This window comes from Nanorana parkeri, unplaced genomic scaffold, assembly GCF_000935625.1.
Source record: "Nanorana parkeri isolate BGI_ZX_2015 unplaced genomic scaffold, ASM93562v1 scaffold125, whole genome shotgun sequence".
NCBI lineage: Eukaryota > Metazoa > Chordata > Amphibia > Anura > Dicroglossidae > Nanorana > Nanorana parkeri.
In genome coordinates this window covers 776,987-797,207 of record NW_017306393.1, presented here as the reverse complement: position 1 = coordinate 797,207, position 20,221 = coordinate 776,987, and the positions used below count along the sequence as shown (strand labels likewise).

The window sequence follows — 20,221 nt, the reverse complement described above, 5'->3', positions numbered from 1 at the left end:
GTATAGAAAAACAGTCTTAACTTATACATTTGAATGTTTAATTCATATAATAAAACTACTGTATCAGAAACGTGTCTTCATACTGAGTTGCCACACTCCAGCTGAAAGTGTATAGGAGACTTGCAGTGGGAGTACCTGCTCTAAAAGCTGACAATTAGGACAGGAGAAACGTATGTGAGCTCACATAAGGGAAGTGAGCTCAAAAGAAGATGACACCAATGTGGTGATGTCCACTAGTTATCCAAAGAGCAAAAAGGAGGTAGCGCATTAGCACAAAGGCTGCACAAGTGCAAGCTCATTAAATGTCATGCAGGCAAACAGCACAGTAGGCAGATTGGATTGAAAAAAAAAAAAAGCTCTATTTACAAAACCTACACATCAGGATAAGGATCTTTTTTTCAGCCAGGGTAATGTAATTTTCAAATCTCAATATAGTCAGCTGAACAAAACTGTTACTTTTGAAAATAAGGATTCATATCCTGGTGTGTTAGCTTTGTGAATTGACCTTTTTGTGCTGGAAGCAAAACCAAACCCACCTGTTTAATGGTCTCCCAAAACAGTTACTTCTAAGGCATGCCATCCACATAAGGTCTAAGATGGCACTTTCCTGAGTTGACTGTAAAGGATAGGAGGGTAAAGCTCCACTGTAAAAGTAGCACTAAATGCAGGAGCAAAATCTTACAAACGCATTTAGGTGCCTTACCCAATAACAAACATGTAACTTATTTGTGTATCCTTCGGCTGAAGATCATCAAATCATCTCTGAATTGGTGCCAAAATTGTCCTTCCTTCTGGAAGAAGTCCCTGTGTGTTGTAAAGTAGCTACCGCTCCAAGCTCAAGTGACGGGCTCCAATCTCAAATCTCACGATAGTTTACTAATTTAAATTGACATTATAGTCCATCACAGGAGTGAGCTTGGAGTGGTGGCTACTTTACAACATACATAGTTGATCATAGGGAACAAAAGTAGCCACCCTCCAGAAGGAAGGACAGCGTCAGCCCAATTGAATGATATAAGGATCTACAGCCGAGTGATTGCAAATCAGCATTTAGCTGTTTGGTTGGAACTATGGCCAGGTCACACATGCATTTTTTGTGTTGCATCTGCCAATTAAAACAAAAAAAAAACACACCAACTGAATGGATGCAATTGAATGGGTGCTGCATGATTCTATCATGAGAATAAGTAGGCATTAAATAATTACATGGCTGTGTAAAATCAACCAAACTATGCAAGATAAGCATTTGGGCAGAACAGAGCGGAAAAAAAAGTGATGATCCAACTTCAACCAGATGGCATGGTGGGCATATATGTTGCAATTTTTTCAAGCAATACAATTGAGCAGAGGCTTTCATAGTGCCTATATGGCTAATAACACTAAACAAGAGGCTACCAAAGCATGGGTAGGTCCTTATATGTCAGTTTTAAATAAGGGATTTTCTTTATATACAGTAACCTGTATTGTTGATCCAATTAAAAGACCTTTAAAAGCAGCTCTTACATTACAAAACCAGTGAAAACTTGAATCGTATTCATTGTTGTGAATTACCAAACATTACTACTTACTTCAAAATGTAGATAAAGAACAGTTCCCTACTGCACCAGCACCAAGCCAAATACTGCACTCAGTTTACCACTAGCTTTTGAATCCCATGTAAAGTTTCATTATGCAATTAAATTAAGGGGGTTATTCACAAAAGGGTGAAGAGTTTGGAGAAGGCAGGAGAAGTGAACAATTCTAGGGCAAAATAGCGGATTTGGAAAAATTCTCCAATTCAGATCACTTTCCAGTTCAGCTATGTTGTCCTAGATTGTTCCCTTCTCCTACCTTCTCCAAACTCTTCACCCTTTTGTGAATAACCCTGTCTTGCGATGGTTGTAAGGTACTTAAAAAAAACGTACGATCTGCCTATCTTGCATAGGCAGATCGTACTTGCGATGATCGTAAGCCACGCCCCCTGAGGGGCGGGCTTCCGATGACCGCAATGCCGAACGGGCAGTATGCGCTTGCGCACACCGGCCCGTACGGCTTTTATCTTTCGAACATGCCACAAACCCGCCGAACATCATACGATGCTCGGCGGGTTTTCGAACATGTCCATAGGTTAAAAGTCGTGCGACCTTACAGTAGTAGAGGTCGCACGGCTTCCACACACCTTACGATAATCGTACGATCGCGGGATTTCCCGCGATTATCGTACGATTATCGTAAGGTGTGTGGGGACCTTTAGAGTTCCATTATGGATTTTAGAAGGACTGCATCCTCTTGATCTTGATTGGCAGAGTGGAGAATACCTGCCCTTCGGATTTTATGCTCATGTTTAGATGTTCTCAGAACACTAGTTTAACAGCAATCAGATGATTTACTTTTAACAATCAAAGTCACAGACTGGCAGGATGTGCTTTGTAATTATTTCCACACTACGTTGTACATTTTAAGAATTCATTTTATGCTAAATCTTCTCAGAGAACCAAGCAGAATACCTGTTTATAACACCTTTGTTCTCAGAATGGTTACTTAATAATCAGAAAAGACAACTAAATGGCCTAATCTTTGGTATTTATAGGGATCACTCTGTTAGCATACTTAATGATATCCTGTATACTTAATTAGCCAGTCACCTTCTTGCTCCCAATTTACAAGCAGATTTTTAGCTCTCATAAATTAGCTCTAAATCTGGTAACTGCCGCTAATAAAATGAAGAACTAAAACACTTTACTACAATTAGAGCAGCAGTCAGGCACAAAATATCTTTTAGTATTAAACTGCTTATATTAAACCAGGTGTGTTTACAGATCTGACAATATACAAGTAATCTGCTCTGTAACATTCTTTAAGGCTGGGTTCACACCTAGGCGTATCGAATATGCGGTAAAAAAACGCTTCCAAGGGCTACCTGGCTGTATCCCAATGGATACGCACGGCAAATATGCCCCAAAGACGCTCCTGTACTTCTTTGGGCGTAGGGCGTTTTGCAGCGCGTTCCTACGCGCTGTAAAACGTCCAGGTGGGAACCATGCCCATAGGCAATCATTGTTTTTCACATGTTGAGCGTTTTACAGAGCGTAGGAACGCACTGTAAAGCGCCCAGGTGTGAACCAGGCCTTAGTGGTTCAATTAATTTTCTGTCCTTAGTTTAACTTGGAGCATATGCAACATTGTCTCTATATTTTCTTAATTACATTAAATAAAATAACAGAATTTCATGAACTTTCTTTCCACTTTTCATTCTTTACTAACCTATCTTTCTTATTACTCCTTCCATTTCAAATTCTGCTGGTTGCTCTGGGTGACCTGTAGACACAGGGAATTCCTCTGTGTACAATAATAGCTGCCAAAATGTCCAAAGGGCCTTCATCATGCTTTTGTTTGCGTCAGATGGGTTTTGCATTTCGACACAAGTCTATGGGAATGCAAAACCCGCTTTAGGCTAGGTTCACACCTGCACTACACCGCACGACACCCGGGACGGTGAGGTGTCGTCTAGGTGTGCACCAGCCCTCACACTGAGCGATTTGTAGCACGATTTCTGCTCAAAAATTCCTCAATGTAGCTTGTCCAATGCATTTCAATGGAGCTGTTCACATCTCACAGCTCAATGTCGCCTGTAGCTTGCAGTTCAAGCTTGTCGCTCGAACATTACATTTTTCCAGCTGATTTTGTGCAATTTGGGCCCAGTAGGCTTTAATAGACTCAACTCAGCACTGAAAAAGCGTTTTTTAATGTTGCTCAGTGTGAATGGGGTCCAATAGCTGCCAGTGTCAAAGGGCCTGCGTCAACAGGCTTTTGTTTGCGTCAGATGGGTTTTGCATTCCGACACAAGTCTATGGGAATGCAAAACCCGCTTTAAGCAGCTGAAATGCAAGTTTTAAAGAGGACAGCTGCAGGTCAAATGCACCTGTGAATAAATTCTAAATGATCTCAGAAGCATCTCAAACTGATGTCAAATTGATTATATCGATACCAGCCCCAAGCCTGTTAACACAGACCCTAAAGGTCCTGCACAATCCAGAGAAAAGTAGCACGTTAAGCTGCCCATACACGATTATCGTACGACAATCACGGGTGATCCCGCAATCGTATGATAATCGTAAGGTTGATGGGCAACGTGCGACCGCATTTACTGTACGGTCGTACGATATTCGTATAACGAGCATGTCAGAAAACCCGCCAAAAATCGTCCGATTTTCGGCGGGTTGGTAGCGCGATCGCAAGACGAAAGCCGCACGGCCCGAGGTGCGGAAGCGCACACTGCCCGCTCACCATTGCAATCACCTGCAAGCCCTTCCCTCAGAGGGGAGGACTTGCGATGATCGCAAGTATGATCTGCCTGTCCAAGATGGGCAGGTCGTACGAAATTTTAATCACCTTACAACCATCGCACAACGAAAGTCGTGCAATGGTTGTAAAGTGTATGGGCAGCTTAAGAAAGGAATACTGGGACCAGTCAGGTGGCTGTCTCACTAAACAATGCTGTAAGGCTTTGCCAGGCTAAAGGTGCCCATACACCTTACGATTTTCGTACGACGGCCCCATCCTGCCCCGATTATCGAAAGGTTCAATCAGCGGTAGTTTAAAAAAAAACACCTGGACGACTTGCGGTAATTGACCTCAATTATTTTCGTATACACAGTGTTAATCGGACGACTTTTGATGGATTGAAACGCCACCAACCATGCGAACATCGTACGATTGACCAAAGTTTTCAAACACGCTCGACCGTCAAAAGTCGTATGATTGTACAGTACTATCGGTCGGGCACTCTATTCGCACGTTACGATTGTCGTACGAAATGTCGATCGCATACGATTATCGTACGATAATCGTAAGGTGTATGGGCACCTTAACCCTTATGTTCATCTGCATCATCTGAAACCAATTGTGGCTGCAAAATTACCTATATTCCCCGATTTTAACTATGTGTATTGTTCATTGTATTACCCCTCCCATATAAACCTAATTTTTGCTACTTATAAATGGATTTGAATTGCTGCTATTTCTTTTGCTTTGATGGATTTTGGTGCAGACACACACTGGGGTCTTTAGCTTCCTGGGGTGATGTGTGTTACTGAACCTTTAAAGTTAAAATGCATGGAAAATACAAAGTTAGTCCTGCAGTGAGGTTCCCCTGCACTGCATTCATTAAATGCTCATTGTGGTCTAGGATACCCTTAAAAATCAGGTTTATTTACCTTATCCCTAACCCCTCCTCCTGTCCGTTAAACCAGTTCCTCAAAGCCACTTCTCTTCATTACTCCAGTCACATATATGTGCTATATAAGCTGGGAGCTCAGATAGTTTAGAGTTAAGGACCACACCATGCAGAGATTCCTTGAAGCACTAGTGCAGCTTGACATGTACTTGCAAATGTGTGCTGCGGGAGGGGCGCAGGAACGGATAACACTGGGCCCCTCCCCCAGCGGTCTCTAATGTTGCAGTGGCGTGCTTGACTTACCTGAGACCATGCACAGCACATCACAGATTCCGCATAGCCCACCTGAGACTTTCTATGGTGGGCTCTGCAGGGTCGCAGGTGTGACGGTCTGGTCGTCGGGATCCCTTTCTCTGTACCTCCTCCCAACTCTTCTTACCTGCTGCTGGGGCCCGGCCTCCTCCACACCCTCCCCTGTCACCTCTGCCATGCCGCCCCAGTACAGTTGATACCCATGTAAGAGGCCCCCCAGAACCCTCACATGGGTACCGACCATACCCCCCGATGGCAGTGTTCTATCAAAGGTTGTGACTACGTTAGAATGTGTGACATGGTCACACGTTTTAACGTAATCCCGCCCAGTGTTTTGGCGGTGGAATGTGTGACCGCCAATAGGTGAAGCATTCCAGCGTTTTCCCAGCTGTTCCAGGGCAGATCGGTATCGCAAATCGCATGTGCAGGAGAACCGATCTGCCCTGAAACAGCTGATCGGTCCTGAAATGTCACTTCTCTCCGACTGCGATCTAACATTCCACCGCACTCACAAAGTCGGATAGAAGTGACATTTCAGGACCGATCCACTGTTTCAGGGCAGATCGGTTCTCCTGCACATGCGATTTGCGATGCCGATCTGCCCTGGAACTGCGGATAAAGCGTTGAAATGCTTCACCTATTTCAGGTTTACAATAGAATTGACCTTGGGTGCCATGGTGACAAGATCCGGTTTAATAAGCAACTGTAAGTTCTACATAGATCTCTAGGACTCTGTATGTTAACTTCCTAAATTCAATTGATGAACTACTGCCCGTACGCTCTATTACAAATGAACCCAATACGAGTTAATTCAATCAATTAAAAAACTTAGATAGAAATGTTGTAAATTCAACACTATTATTATTATTATTCAGGATGTATATAGCGCCAACACTTTGCTTTACAGAATGGGGAAGACAGTAGAGTTACAATACAACTTCAGTGCAATAGGGTTAGGAGAGCCCTGCATTTCGTGTGCACCTTACTGTATAACTGGTAACAAATTGTTGAGTGCGGTTGTCGTTTGTTTTGCTTTACCGATTTGGTGCAGCGACGCATGGGGTTTCTCAGCTGCCAATGGGATGTGCGGGATCCCTTGTGTGTTTCTGTACCTTTAAGGAGGTGGGGCGTCCTCCTGACAGGCCTGCACCCAATTTGATATCTTCTGCCCCATGTGCTCCAAGATGGAGACTCTCATAGTTTAGAGTTAGGACCGCACTATAAGAGGTGCCTTGGCGCGGCAGTGCGGCTTACACATCCTTTGCAGAAGACGTGTATCCAAACCTCTGTCATTGTCCTTAGTGGTGAGACAAGTTGTTTTACATGCTAGTTTGTGAGTGTGCCATGATGCCTTTCTACTGTTCTACTGTTCAAAGCCCATTTCGTGTGCACCTTACTGTATAACTGGTAACAAATTGTTGAGTGCGGTTGTCGTTTGTTTTGCTTTCCTGCAACAAGAATCCCTAATATTCCGTGGGTGGATTGGAGGTGGGTGGATTAGAAGAGTGTGTGTATTACTTAAAAAGTGAGCCATAACAACAGGTATAAATTATGGGACTTTTCAGCTGCTAAAATGACATTAATCACATACAATACTTGTTTAACGAAATAACGTACACATTTTATTGATACAGAATAAGTTCCACATAGACCCTGTGATCCAAGCTCACTCCCGTGATGGAATAAAATCTCAGGTTTAGTATACTAATTTGTATAGTGATTATAGTCCATCGCCGGAGCAAGCTTGAAGTGGTGGCTACTTTACAACACACACAGGGACTATGGGGAACAAAAGTAGCCACCCTCCAGAAGGAAGGACAGTGTCAGCACCAATTCAGCGATGCTTTGAGGATCTACAGCCGAGTGATACACAAATAAGATACATTTTTTGGTAACAGGGTATTTGAATGCATTTTTAATACAAATTACAATACTGTCGAGATCCACCCCGCTGCCTGATTGATAGCTGGCACTGCCTCTCTAGAGGCAGAGCCACATGTGCCTACCTCATCCCCTGTCCGTCCCTCCAGTCAGTGCTGAAGGAATGGAGAGGGGGGGATCCCTGCGGGGGCCAGTGACTGATAGTCACTGCTCTCTGCAGGTAAAGAATTTGAAATTCAGCAAATTGCAGTATGTGTTCGCTGATTTCCCGATCTATAGAGCCGACCTGTGACAGCACCTTTGTCACAGGTTGGCTTGAATTATGGGGATGAGTGTTTTTCACTCACCCTATTATTCTCCTTTAAGGATTTGCCGTTGAATATTTTGTTCTATGGCGTTCACAAACGACATGTGCAATACAAATATTATGAAAAATGCTTTGTTTTTCCAAAATAGGAGGCTCTTTATAAGCTATTTAATTCTAACTTCTAATTAATCGGTTTCTTGTTAGAGATGCTTTTTAAAGTTTGTTCCTGCCGTAAAGCCTGTATACATGCATTGCTTTAATTGAGTACGTTTCTGCTTCCTTAGTCAAACATTATTGATCGCCTCATAAATGTTATCCTACACTGACAAAAAGGAAGATATAATACAATACAAGAGGTTATCATGAATATTTAGTTTTCCTACTATGTTGTATATTTGCCTAGTCATCTAATTCTACCACAATGCTTGGTCAGCATGTAATATTCATTTTTTTCCTTCCTCTGTTAAAGCATCCCCCTGCAGGCGAAGCGTCCTTGAAATAAGAGTGCCTGCTCCAGCGGAAATGCACACACGGAAAATGTATTAGGATGCATCTCTATGCAGGATTTATAATCCCATAAAACACTCTGCAGCAAGGCTTGAACTGGCTGCCTGCCCCAAATGAGCCTAGTACAACTCTCGCTGCACAGCCAGAAGATCTGCAAACATTGTATTCTCACCATACAGCAAAAAGTCTAAAGTTTACTAAAGACACCAAACTAACAAGGTGAATAACTCCATATTACATCATTTCTGGTCCTCCAAGTGATGTGTCCTACAAACTTAAAAGCAGACAGTAAGAGAAGCAACAATATGTCAAAACTCACCTCATACAGAACACACTATTTCTTTTCTCAGGGTTTACAATATTACATAAAGCAGTCTATTTAGTCTCACTGACCACAACCTTCTGTGATAATAGATGCTTATAAAACACAAGAGACAATGGGGTCAATTCACAAAGACAAACATTATTTGCACTCTCTAGTTGGTAATTTACCCCTCCTTGTTTTTCGTTTGAAAACATTGTATTCACGAAACTCCCAATCATCATTATTAAGCATGCTCATTAAGACTTCCGACTGAAGCGTTAGGGAGTTATTTTTACATGTTCAACGTTATTTTAGCAAATGAAGCGTTATTTTTACACCTTGAAATCGTAGAACATTTAAGGTGTTTAAATACTTTTGACTGATGCATTCTGGGACCAGAAGGGGAGGAGAACAGTGCCTACAAATGATGTATTTTTAACAGGCTGCACTGTTGTATGTAAACTTACTATAAAAACACAGGAAAACGGTTCCATCTTCCAAAAACTGCAAAAAAAGAGGCTTCAGAAGTTATCAATTCACCTTACAAATTTCTCTTTCGGAGCAGAAAAAACCACCCGAAAGCTGTCATAACGACGCTCTGAAGGAGGTGCTTATGTAACAATTGTCTAACGGTCGATAAATGGCCAAAATATATTTGTGAATTGCACTTCTGTACATATTTAACGATTAGGCTTGTTTAAATCAGGATGGAAATGTTAAATAACGAGCTGCACGATAAAATATCACTTCAGAGAAGAGAGACGTTAGTTGGTGGATTTTCCAAGCGTTAAATCGTTTGGTAAATTGCACAAGCTCTTAAAATCGTGTAATATATATTTGATAACAAGCAAAATCAGGTAAAAAAGCCTTGTGAATTGACCCCAATGCAGTATTCACATTTCCTTTTTACAATTATGGTGCTGTGGCCATGGAATCAACAGCGGAAAATAAGGATTTTTTTTTTTTTACTTTTTTTTTTTAGCAGACATACCTTTAAGAGCAATAACATGTCACCAATATTAGCGGTTGTATATTTATTTATTTTTCTCAAATTCAACCTTTATACAATTGCCTACATAAAATATGTTTATCACCTCCCTACAATCATCTGTCAAGTTTACAAAACTAGCAAATTCGATTCCGCCTAGATGAACACCTCGATTGTCTCTCACTGTGCGGGGATTCCAGCGTCACCCGAGTTCACACACAAGGGAAAGTAACGTTTTTTTGGGGGGAATAATACCTAGATTCTAAACAGTCTGTATTTTTTGGTATAGCCTTTGCTGGGGACTGGCCTGCACTGTGAAGGTTACCTTAGGGAGAAGCTCCTCCAAACCCTCCAGGAAAGCTGGGAGACTTGCAAAAATAATATGAAAAAAAGAAAAAAAAAAAAGAAGGGAAAACTTTCCAGACACGCACAGATCCAGGTCTTCGGTTTTGGATAAAGCTCTGTTTTCAGCGCACGACAAGCCGATAACGGTCTGCGTGAGTAGAACTAATGCCACCTGCGAGATCTGATGTCGAGTATACACAGCAGACCCTGATCTAAAGAGGATGTTGTGGAGAAGGATTTGGCTTTTTGAGCTACAGTAGAAAATCCTAAACCCCAAAAAGAATCTGCAACTAGGACCAGAGGAAAATATCCAGTGCGTGGGAGTTTATAGTATGGAACTAACTGCAGCATAAACTGTGCAGGAGGGGCTGTTAAGGATATTTTTTGTCAGGAGAAGGAGACTTTGGATTCATACAGGTTTATATATTTGATAAAGTGCTTTTAAAAGGGTAAATGTGCCATTAGTGAACACTCCTAATCAAATTAACTCCAACCCCAGCCAAAGCTTTATTTAATTTTGGATAGAGTAGGAAAGGGTTCTAGTCTCTCTCCATGTTTTTTTTTGTCCCATGGTGTCCCTATTGGGAAGGTTTCAAAACATATTTTTAGTGGAATGGAGAGAATGTTTTTATTGCTATATGTTTTACCTGTTCCAGTGACAACCGCATAACCTCATTGTTTGTATGGGTGTCACAGACAGAGGTAGAAAGGAAAATGTTTCCCAATGGGAACAAAGACAAAAATAAAAACCTGACAGATATTGTAATGCTATCCCACTCTATCCAAAACATTAAAAGTAAACCACCTGAAGTTACCCTTTAAACCTCTGCAAAAAGCTGCACACAGACTGTGTACTGCAGGAACTTTTAACTGCAGGAGATTATTACATGTACATCCCCTATACATAACGGCCACAGCAATAAAGTTTTGGAATAAGTGGCTCTATAAAATATTCTACCAGCAGTATATGTGCATTTATCTGATGGGGTGTAAATAAATGATTTGCAAGGTTCACTGTCCTGCAAATAAGGAAACATGGTCTTAATTTCAGGATAGGTGATGGAATGTGACAAGTGAATACCTTCTGTTTTAAGATTTACTGTGCTACGCACTAATTTTTATTAGACTGCTTTTTGATTCCTTTTATCCTTTCTCTGCATAACCAGTATGTTTATACGGTTAACAGATCCAGGTTGCCTCAACACAACTAATGTTAGTAGGTGACATAACTCCGTGTTAACAGTGACGCAACTGGTCATTCTGGGGTGAATGGGCCCAAAGTATACATTTCTGAAAGAACATTATATTCTTGATTTTTTTTAAGGCAGCATAGTGTTTCTGCAAAATATTTGTTACAACTACACTAACATTTTTTACCGCACACAAGCAAATTACAACTGCCAAAATGTATCTTCAGTTTATTTATACAAGGACATTTTTCCACTTTTAGCACATACTTGTCAAGCATCTAAAGCAATTCCCAGACCTTCAACAAGTATATCCGATGTATTCTCAAAATGTCCGGAAATGTTCTGAAATAATTAAGGCTCCGCAAAAACGGAATTGGAAATCATTATGTGCTGCACCTTCTTTTTTGAGGGTAAGGCCTGATTCACATGGATGTGAACAGCCATACAGCATGCACATGCATGCAGAGACCTGCGCCAGGAAGGGACAGGTGTTGCCTGTAGCTGCGTGCAGCCACCTGAACATGTCTGACAGGATGCAGCGGCATTTGGCTGTAGGCAGCTTACACAACGACCTGAACTTGCACATTCATACAGGTACGCACTCTGCAAGGGTTAAGTGCTCATTTTTCGTCTAGGGTCTTAAATGAAAAAAAAAAAAAAAAAGAAGAAGGATATACTCACCCCATCCTTGGTCCTGCCTGGCTGATAGACCGGTTTTCCTCACACAGGAAATGCTGAAAACTAACAGCAGCAGAGACGAAATTAAAAATGTTTTTTAAGCTAAGTAGGAGAATGCTTGAAGCCCTGTTAGCTTTATTTGTTGTCTGTTTTCTCATTTCAGGTCTGGCAAAAGACCTGTTTCTGTTCTTGTCCCCAGAACAGAAAGTGAGAGAAAATCTCTGCAATGGAGCCCCCGATAGCACTTAAACTCAACAGGGATTCTAACCCTTCCCTACTTAATCCAAAAAAGAAAACAAAAATGGCAATGGTTATAGCTATGGATATTGTAGGCATAAAAACTATTTCACCAAACTAGTGCTAATGATTTACAAGTAAAGACACATCATGCTGACTTCATTCCACAATTGGAAGATGTCCTGTGGCACCATCAGCTCAGACCTGGCAGAAACCAGTGGGACCCTAGTATACCCATCTACAGTCTGGTAGTCTTTATGAAAGACTTGTGGCTATAACTCCGATGTGGAAACAAGGGCAAGCTACTCTTCCTTGTTTCCAACGCCAGTTATATTTTATACTTAAAAACACAAGAACTAGTGAAAAAGAGCAGCAGGTGCTCTGGACTGAGGAGTCCAAATGAGAAATATTTGGAGTCCAAATGAGAAATATTTGGATCGAACAGAAGGCAGTGTGTATGCTTAAGGCCTGGAGAGTGCTACATGGATGACTGCATGCAGGCAACAGTGAAGCATGGTGAAGTTACTTGCAGGTTTGGGGCTGCATTTCTGCACATGGAGTAAGGGATGTGGTCAGAATTAATGGTTTCTAACTCTGAAAAGTGCAGGTAGATATTTTTGCATCATGCAATACCATCAGGGAGGTATCTGAAAAGTGAACTCATTCTGCAGAAGAACAACGACCCCAAACTTACAGCCAAAGTAATAAAGAACCATCTTCAGGAAAAAGAGGAACAAGGAGTCCTGGGAGAGGCGGTATGGCCCCTCACAAAGCCCTGATCTCAGCATGTTTGGGAATACATGAAGAGAGAGAAGCATATGAAACAGCCTAAAACCACAGAACTGTGTTTAGTTCTTCTAGATTTAATGTTTAATGTCGATAAATGCAAAGTTATGCACTTTGGGAGGAATAATAGGCAAATGGGTTATACAATTATGGGTATGCCGCTAGGGAAGTCGGAAATGGAGAAAGATTTGGGGGTCATTGTAGACCACAAACTAAATAATAGATTACAGTGCCAGGTTGCGGTAAGCAAAGCTAGTAGAGTCCTGTCCTGCATCAAGAAGGTAATGTTTTGCAGGGATAGGTCGATAATTTTGCCACTTTACACATCAATGGTTCGGCCCCACCTGGAGTATGCGGTGCAGTTTTGGGCACCGGTCCACAGAAAGGATGTCCTTGAACTGGAGAAAGTCCAGCGGAGGGCGACCAAACTCATAAAAGGGGATGGAGGACCAGAGCTATGAGACACGGCTACTAAATTTAAACATGTTTACGTTGGAAGTAAGGAGATTAAGGGGGGGCATGATTTGCATGTACAAAATGTTCCATAGTCATAGCAACATTAGCAACAAACTCTTTGAGATTAATTCCGTAACAAAGACTAGCGGACACCACATAAAACTGGTAGAAAAAAAATTTGACCACAAGGGGCGAAGTGGGTTCTTCTCAGTTCGCGTGGTTAGGGTCTGGAACTCACTGCCTCAAGCGGTAATTTCTGCAATTAATCTGGAATCATTCAAGAGGCTTTTGGACGACTTCCTGAGAGACCGAAATGTACAAGGGTACAGGTACTCTTAAGAATGAGAACACTCATGGACCTATACACACACACACACACACACACACACACACACACACACACAACAGGTTGGACTTGATGGACTTATGTCTTTATTCAACCTCAAATACTATGTTACTATGTTACTAAAATTTAAGGTAAGTCCGTACAGCAGGATTGGGAAGGGGGGAAAAAAGTTTGACTTTAATGTCACTTTAATGCTGGTTCTGACAGAAAGATGTATGAACAAACAGGTTGTTGGGAATGGGGCTGCGTAGCCGCAGACTGATCAGGGTGCCCATGCTGACCAATATCCAATGTGAAAAGCGCCTAAAATGGGCACATGAGCATTAAAACTGGACTTACACAGCAATGAAAGTAGGTGACCTGGTCTGATAGATCATGTGGATGGACAGGTGGGTGCGTGTGTCGCTTGCCTAGGGAAGAGACCCCAGGATGTCACCACACCAGGATGCACTATGGGAAGAGGGCAAGCCAGCAGTAGTAGTGTAAAGCTTTGGGCAATGTTCTGCTGGGAAGCCTCAGGTCCTGCCATTCATGTGGATTTTAGTTTGACACGTACCACCTATCAAAACATTGTTGCTGACCAAGTACACCCCTTCATGGAAACGGTATTGCTCGATTGCAGTGGCCTCTTTCAGAAGGTTAATGCACCCTGCTAAACAACAAAAATGGTTCAAAAACGCTTTGAGGAACCCTACAAGTTCAAGGTGATTGCTTGGCCTCCAGATTCTTCAGATCTTAATCCAATCGAGCATCTGTGGGATGTGCTGGAAAAACAAGTCAATCCATAGGAGGACCACCTCACAATTTACAGGATCTGTTACTAAGGACTTGGTGCCAGATACCACAGTATACCTTCAGCAGTCTAGTGGAGTCCATGCCTCGATGGATCAGGGCTGTTTTGGTGGCAAAAGGGGACCTACTCAATATTAGGTGGGTAGTCATATTATGGCTGATCAGAGTATATTACTTTTGTTTTAAACTAATTACTAGATATTATTATTTTTAATCCATCTTCTGTTTTTCTGTGCAACGGGATACAATCCTGTTTTGAGAGTTTCTAAGTTTTGGCACATTGCAAATATATTTACTTGGAGTTGGTATTGCGGAGATTATGGGGTACTGCACAGCAACACACTTTGTTATTTAATGCACTAGCACTTCCACGTACCAAGCTTAATACCTAATGAATTGATTTTATTATACAGTGTTAATGAATTGGTTAAACTTTCATGCAAAACTTATTATGAGCGGTGGATTTATATGACTCTGTAACTCTATATAATTCAGGTTATAAATGAAAAGATACTGAGACCAAGGACAATACTTATATTTGTTTCAGTCTAAAAATTGGCTGACTCTACAATGTATGAATGCATATTATTCTTTAATGCACAGTAACTAATGCAATTTGAAATGGGGGACACATTATATTTAAACTCCCATATAACCAATAACACAGCCTTTATCTATCAAGAGTAGTACATTATGGTGCACTTGCCATACCAATAAATGAAAATGAAAATTATACCTTGTAGGAAAGAAGAATGTATTTTCCCTGAAATACGGATGACATATGGCACTGCTATTGTGCAGGGACCATGGCATGGCATTTATAAATATGCAGAACTACTATGTGAAATTCAGCTCTTTATATACTGCATTACAATACAAGTCATTTCTGGAGATCACTCACAAGAAGTACTCAGAAATGGAACATGCATAATGGGAGCGCTATACTCCTGGTAAAGGACCACTTATAGTCCAAAATGCATATTGTGTATAATTAAAAGAACTTCTAACGTTCACAATTATGTGTATACAAGCTTCCATACCTCTACATAAAATGAGATATTTTAAATTTGTGTAACTCTGATGTGCAGTCTAGATGTCTGAAAAAAAATGATATTGTAGACAAAAGAAGGCAACAAAATGATGCTAGTTGTAGTTTTACTTCTGTGTATTACTAGACAGGAAGTCAGGTGCATTTTAAAATGCATTGTATCCCTCTAGTTCAAGAATTTAGGACATTGTTCTCACCTGAGAGGAACTGTTAACATATTTTTATACAGATTACAGCTTTTTTTTTTTTTGGAAGTAAACCGTTGAGAATGCTGGGGTTTTGCCATGATGTGCAAGCATGCACAGAACTCTTGCTGTGAAAGTATGCTGCATGCACAGTGCTCCAGTGTTGCCTGACCAATCTTCGATTCCCCGCTCTGTCCCCTGCTGCCGCCATCTCCGCTGCTGGCACTTAGGGGTTCTCTGGACACCCTCTTCAGCCATTGAGTGACCACTGATGATGTAACTCCTACGCACTGGCAGATGAGACTTTGCATATCTTTTCTGCTAAAGATTCCTGCCTCCAAGCAATGTTTTATTTTCCTGATTTTACTTTCACTTTAATATACACCAAAATCATGTAATTTGTGTTCAGTATCTATTTAAGAGGAAAGTCTATATCGGGAGGTCTCACAAATCAGCGCATTTGTCATGTGATCTCTGCTGAAGGGGAGGATTAGGATATTCCCCTTCAGCAGAAATCCTGTAAGCAAATGATTAGGCATTTGCTCACATGACTACCCACCATGAGATCCCAGAACAGTGTCTTCTCCGTGACAGGCAACAATTTAAGATTTTATTCCCAGCATATTTGAAGTTAAGACAGTAAGTTGACCAGGATGAATGGAGAAATCTGCCATCTCTCTGCTATTAAATGTATGTGTAAACCCTATGACTAAAATCTCATGTAAGATTTAACATGGTACTGTAATTTCTAAAAATATTTTTCAATTATTTTAAAGCTTTTGTTAAAAAAAATAAAAAAATAAAAAAAAATACCTGACCCCTGTATGACATGCCTAAATAAAGAACTGTCTCCCAACTGTGCTCCTGCATTGTCACACAAGCTTCCCATGGGGGCTACAAGTGCCCATTTCAATACACATTACATAGGAATGCCCCACTGTTGTCAACATCAAGAAAACCACACTGAGAAATGCCATTTAGTCATTAGTGGTGTCAAACCTGTGTTTATATGCATTTAGAGCTCATTTCTTAATGTATGTAATCTATTTTTAATGGTATCAGTCAGACTTTGCACTTACATCTGCATTCGGTTTAGAGGAAACAGAATTCATCGAGGTTACGATTACAAGCTCTCAACATGTGTAAACATGGCTTTAAAGCTGAACTCTAGGGAACATTTTTCTTAATCCTTGCAGTGCCCAACTTCAAGGGTTAAGAAAAAATGTCCCCTGCACTGCAAGGGTTAAGTGCTAGTTTTTTTTCTTGGTGCAAAAATAATGATATATTCCCCCAATCCTAGGAGACGGTTTGCTTTTAGACCGGTTCCTGGAGCCTCTCTAAGCGATCTAAGGCCCAATGCGTCATTACGTCCTATACACTGTGTAAAAGACTTGAGTATGTCGAGGGATATTTCATCGGTGGAGTAGAGTAGGAAACAGGCTGTGGGGGGGTGCTTTAAAAGCTGAGCCAGCTTTGAGGTTTAGGTGCCTATAACTTAATTTTTGCCCTTAGACCGAAATGAGCACGTAACCCTTGCAGTGCAGGGGTAGCCCCATTGCAAGGGTAAGGAACATTTTCCTCTGAATTCTGCTTTAAGACGGAACATCTAAATGCAGGAAAAAATTCATCCGGGAAGCATAAAAGTTGTTTACGCTTCCCAGATAATTATCTGCCAGTGTGAATGAAGCCTTGAAGTAATTTGGTTAGGGCTTACATATACATTAAGGACTGCTTTAACAATTAAAGTCACTTTATCTTGGGACAGTCCCATGAAAGCAGACGCTGCTGGAAAAGGAATGCACAAATATCCACTAACCTGAAGATCTTCAGCCTGTTCTTCAATGGTCTGCACTGCTCTTATAAGGTCCTCATCATGATCTGGTGAGCTGAAGTCATCATCAGGTGGGATCTATGAACAAAGAGAGAGGGCATCAAGTGATGGAAACTTAATTTATTCAGTCAAAAGCAAACCTAATGGGTCATTTGAGAAAAGAAAAAAAAAAGGTCTTCAGGGCATTTGGGATTTGTAGGCTGATTTAGGCTTTTTAAAATTTAAGTTACTTAAATTAGAAAATATATTGTGGAAAGAGAGTTTAAAAATGTTTGGAAATTGTACAGCAATCTGAAGGTTAAAATTGTGTCTTGCTGAGTAAGAATGTTCATTTTTCTACAGCCGTGACTGTGAATGTTAATCAAAAATACAGACGGTTCAGTGAAAACCATAATTTGCGTAGGGGAATTGAAAAGACCTGACCAAAAGCAGGAATGCCGGACCTAGAAATGAAACTGGGAGCCGGAGTAAAATTAATAGACTTTAACCTCTTCCCTGCTCCACTGGCATTTAGATTTTACATTAAAAGCTATTGTCAACCTTTCATCATTCTTTCTGTTCCACTGTGAAAACAGGACATTATGACACACATTATATATATAATGCTATTATGCCACATAAACTGTATCCGCTCACATTTACATCAAACATAAGCCAAAGGTCTATGAAATTAGTTTCTAAAAAGTATTGTCTATATGAGGAAATAAAACAACAAGTAAAGCTGCCCATACACCTGATGATTATCGTACGATAATCGCACGTGATCCCACGATCGTACTATATTCGCAAGGTGTATGGGCAGCGTGCAACCGCATTTACTGTACGGTAGCACGACTTTCGTATTACGAACACGCTAGGGTTGGTAGCACGATCGCAGGACGAAAGCCGCACGGGCCGAGGTCCGCTCACCATTGCAATCGTCAGTAAGCCCTCCCCTTAGCGGGGAGGACTTGCGTTGATCGCACGTACAATCTGCCTGTCCAGGATAATAACACTAAAGGGGTTATTTAGTAACTCTTTACCCAACTGGGAGTAGTGCGTTTACTTAAATACATCTTTACAAACCAAAATTAAATTTTTTGTAAGCTGGAATAACCAACTGACTTATTTTCTCAAATGATGCATCGCAGACAAGGTGTTTTTGTCTGTCCCAGTCGACTTTTGACAGAAAATAGTATGCAGTACTTTTGACAGAGAAACTATGGAGTACTAGAAAATGGAAAATGATCATCTGTAAACCAAGATCCATAAAAAAAAAATGTACAGTAAAAAAAAAATTGGAGGCTATAATATATGTCCTTAATTTTTTTTGCTGTTGCTTGATTAAAATGGAGAGACTAAAAAATGTTGGTGGCAACCAAATTTATGTAGTTGCTAACGAAATTCTTTGTTTACATTCTGCTGGATCCGAAGGCTACATTCTGCAGCTGGCAGGTGAATGTAAACGATGGGTAGTGGGCGTGTGCAATAGCTACAAACTAAGCACCGACCAGCGTCAAAAAAAGACCCTCCTGTACCCCAAAAACTCCCTGAAATGCAGTAAGGCTGCCCAGTTACAGAGGAGGGATCCTGAACACTGTGTAAAACATGAAGAAACACCGAGCGCCTGACCTGGTGCAATTAAACCTTTTAATGATTTAAAAACATATATACAGATAATACTCACAAAAGAAGCAAGGGTTAAGGCAACAATGGACTAATAGTCCTTAGGGATTTTTCTACTGTGGAAGTAGGAGACAAAAGCAGACAGTCCAGAAGCTCTGCTTGTCTGCAGAGACACGCTATCACTGCTGAACGTGTTTTCGGGGACACGCCCCCCTTCCTCAGAGCTTCTGGACTATCTTCTTTTGTCTCCTACTCACTTCCACAGTAGAAAAATAACTGAGGACTATTAGTCCATTGATGCCTTAACCCTTGCTTTTTTTGTGTGCAATAGCTAGTCTACTATTGGCTGTGGCAATTTGAAAAAGCCATGGCTAGTTTCCGCGGTCGGCAGCAGAACCTAAACAATGGGTTTCAATAGCCAGCCTGCTATAGGCTATTGCAAATTGCAATAGCCTATAGTAGTTTGGCTATTGCACCCGCCCACTGAGTAGAGGAGCGGACCGGAGAGAACTTTCTCTCTCAGGTCTGCTCCTCTGCTCAGTGGGCGGGGCTTCAATAGCCAGCCTGCTATTGGATATTGCAATTTGAAATAGCCAACAGCAGTCTGGCTATTTCTCACGTCGGCTGCGGAAGCTAGCTTGAGAGTTAATATAAACTCTCAAGCAACCAGAAACTACAGTAATCCAGCGACTACCGATGCATTTTTTTTGCCTTCTAATAATTGCGGACTGCCACTAATAGGCGCGGCCGCTGTCAGCCTGTCATTCACTTGGTCAGAGTGGGCGCATCTGTAAGAACATACCTGGGATTCCTTTCACCAGAATCTGTTTGCCAAATGAATCTGCAGCAGCAGCCTAAGGCCACGTGTAAATAAGGCCTAACTTTTCCACATTGCAAGAAGCTTTATGTATTGACTGTCACAGTTATAGACATTTTTATTCACATATGGTCTATATTATGTTTGAAGACCTAGCACGTGGCTTCTAATTCCAGTGGACTCCAGCAGGGTACAAGATGCGACATGAAGCTTAGTTCTAAATGTGATTTCACCTGTGCCAATGTATTGTTTGTTTGCATCTGAAAATCTAAATGGACCATACCATTTGAACTCTTACATAAAATGAAGCTTGTATGGGACATAGAGAAGCAGGGTATTTTATCTGACAACTGTCTGCTTCTCTGTGTCCCACAGACCAACAAGCTATTGTCAAGGTCACAATCAGGAAAAACAAAATAGATAAAACTAAGAAAACCAGCACATAAGCTGA

The 20,221-nt window shown here is 41.2% G+C and overlaps 1 protein-coding gene across 1 annotated transcript in view; it reads right to left on the bottom strand.

Moving 5' to 3' along the window:
* LOC108784722 (sperm-associated antigen 16 protein-like) overlaps positions 1-20,221 on the bottom strand; it is an 89,975-nt gene that overhangs the window by 55,807 nt on the left and 13,947 nt on the right. Inside the window, exon 3 of the mRNA XM_018553605.1 lies at positions 17,334-17,426. Within this exon, the coding sequence (XP_018409107.1) occupies positions 17,334-17,426 (93 nt within the window). The remainder of the gene's footprint in view (positions 1-17,333; positions 17,427-20,221) is intronic.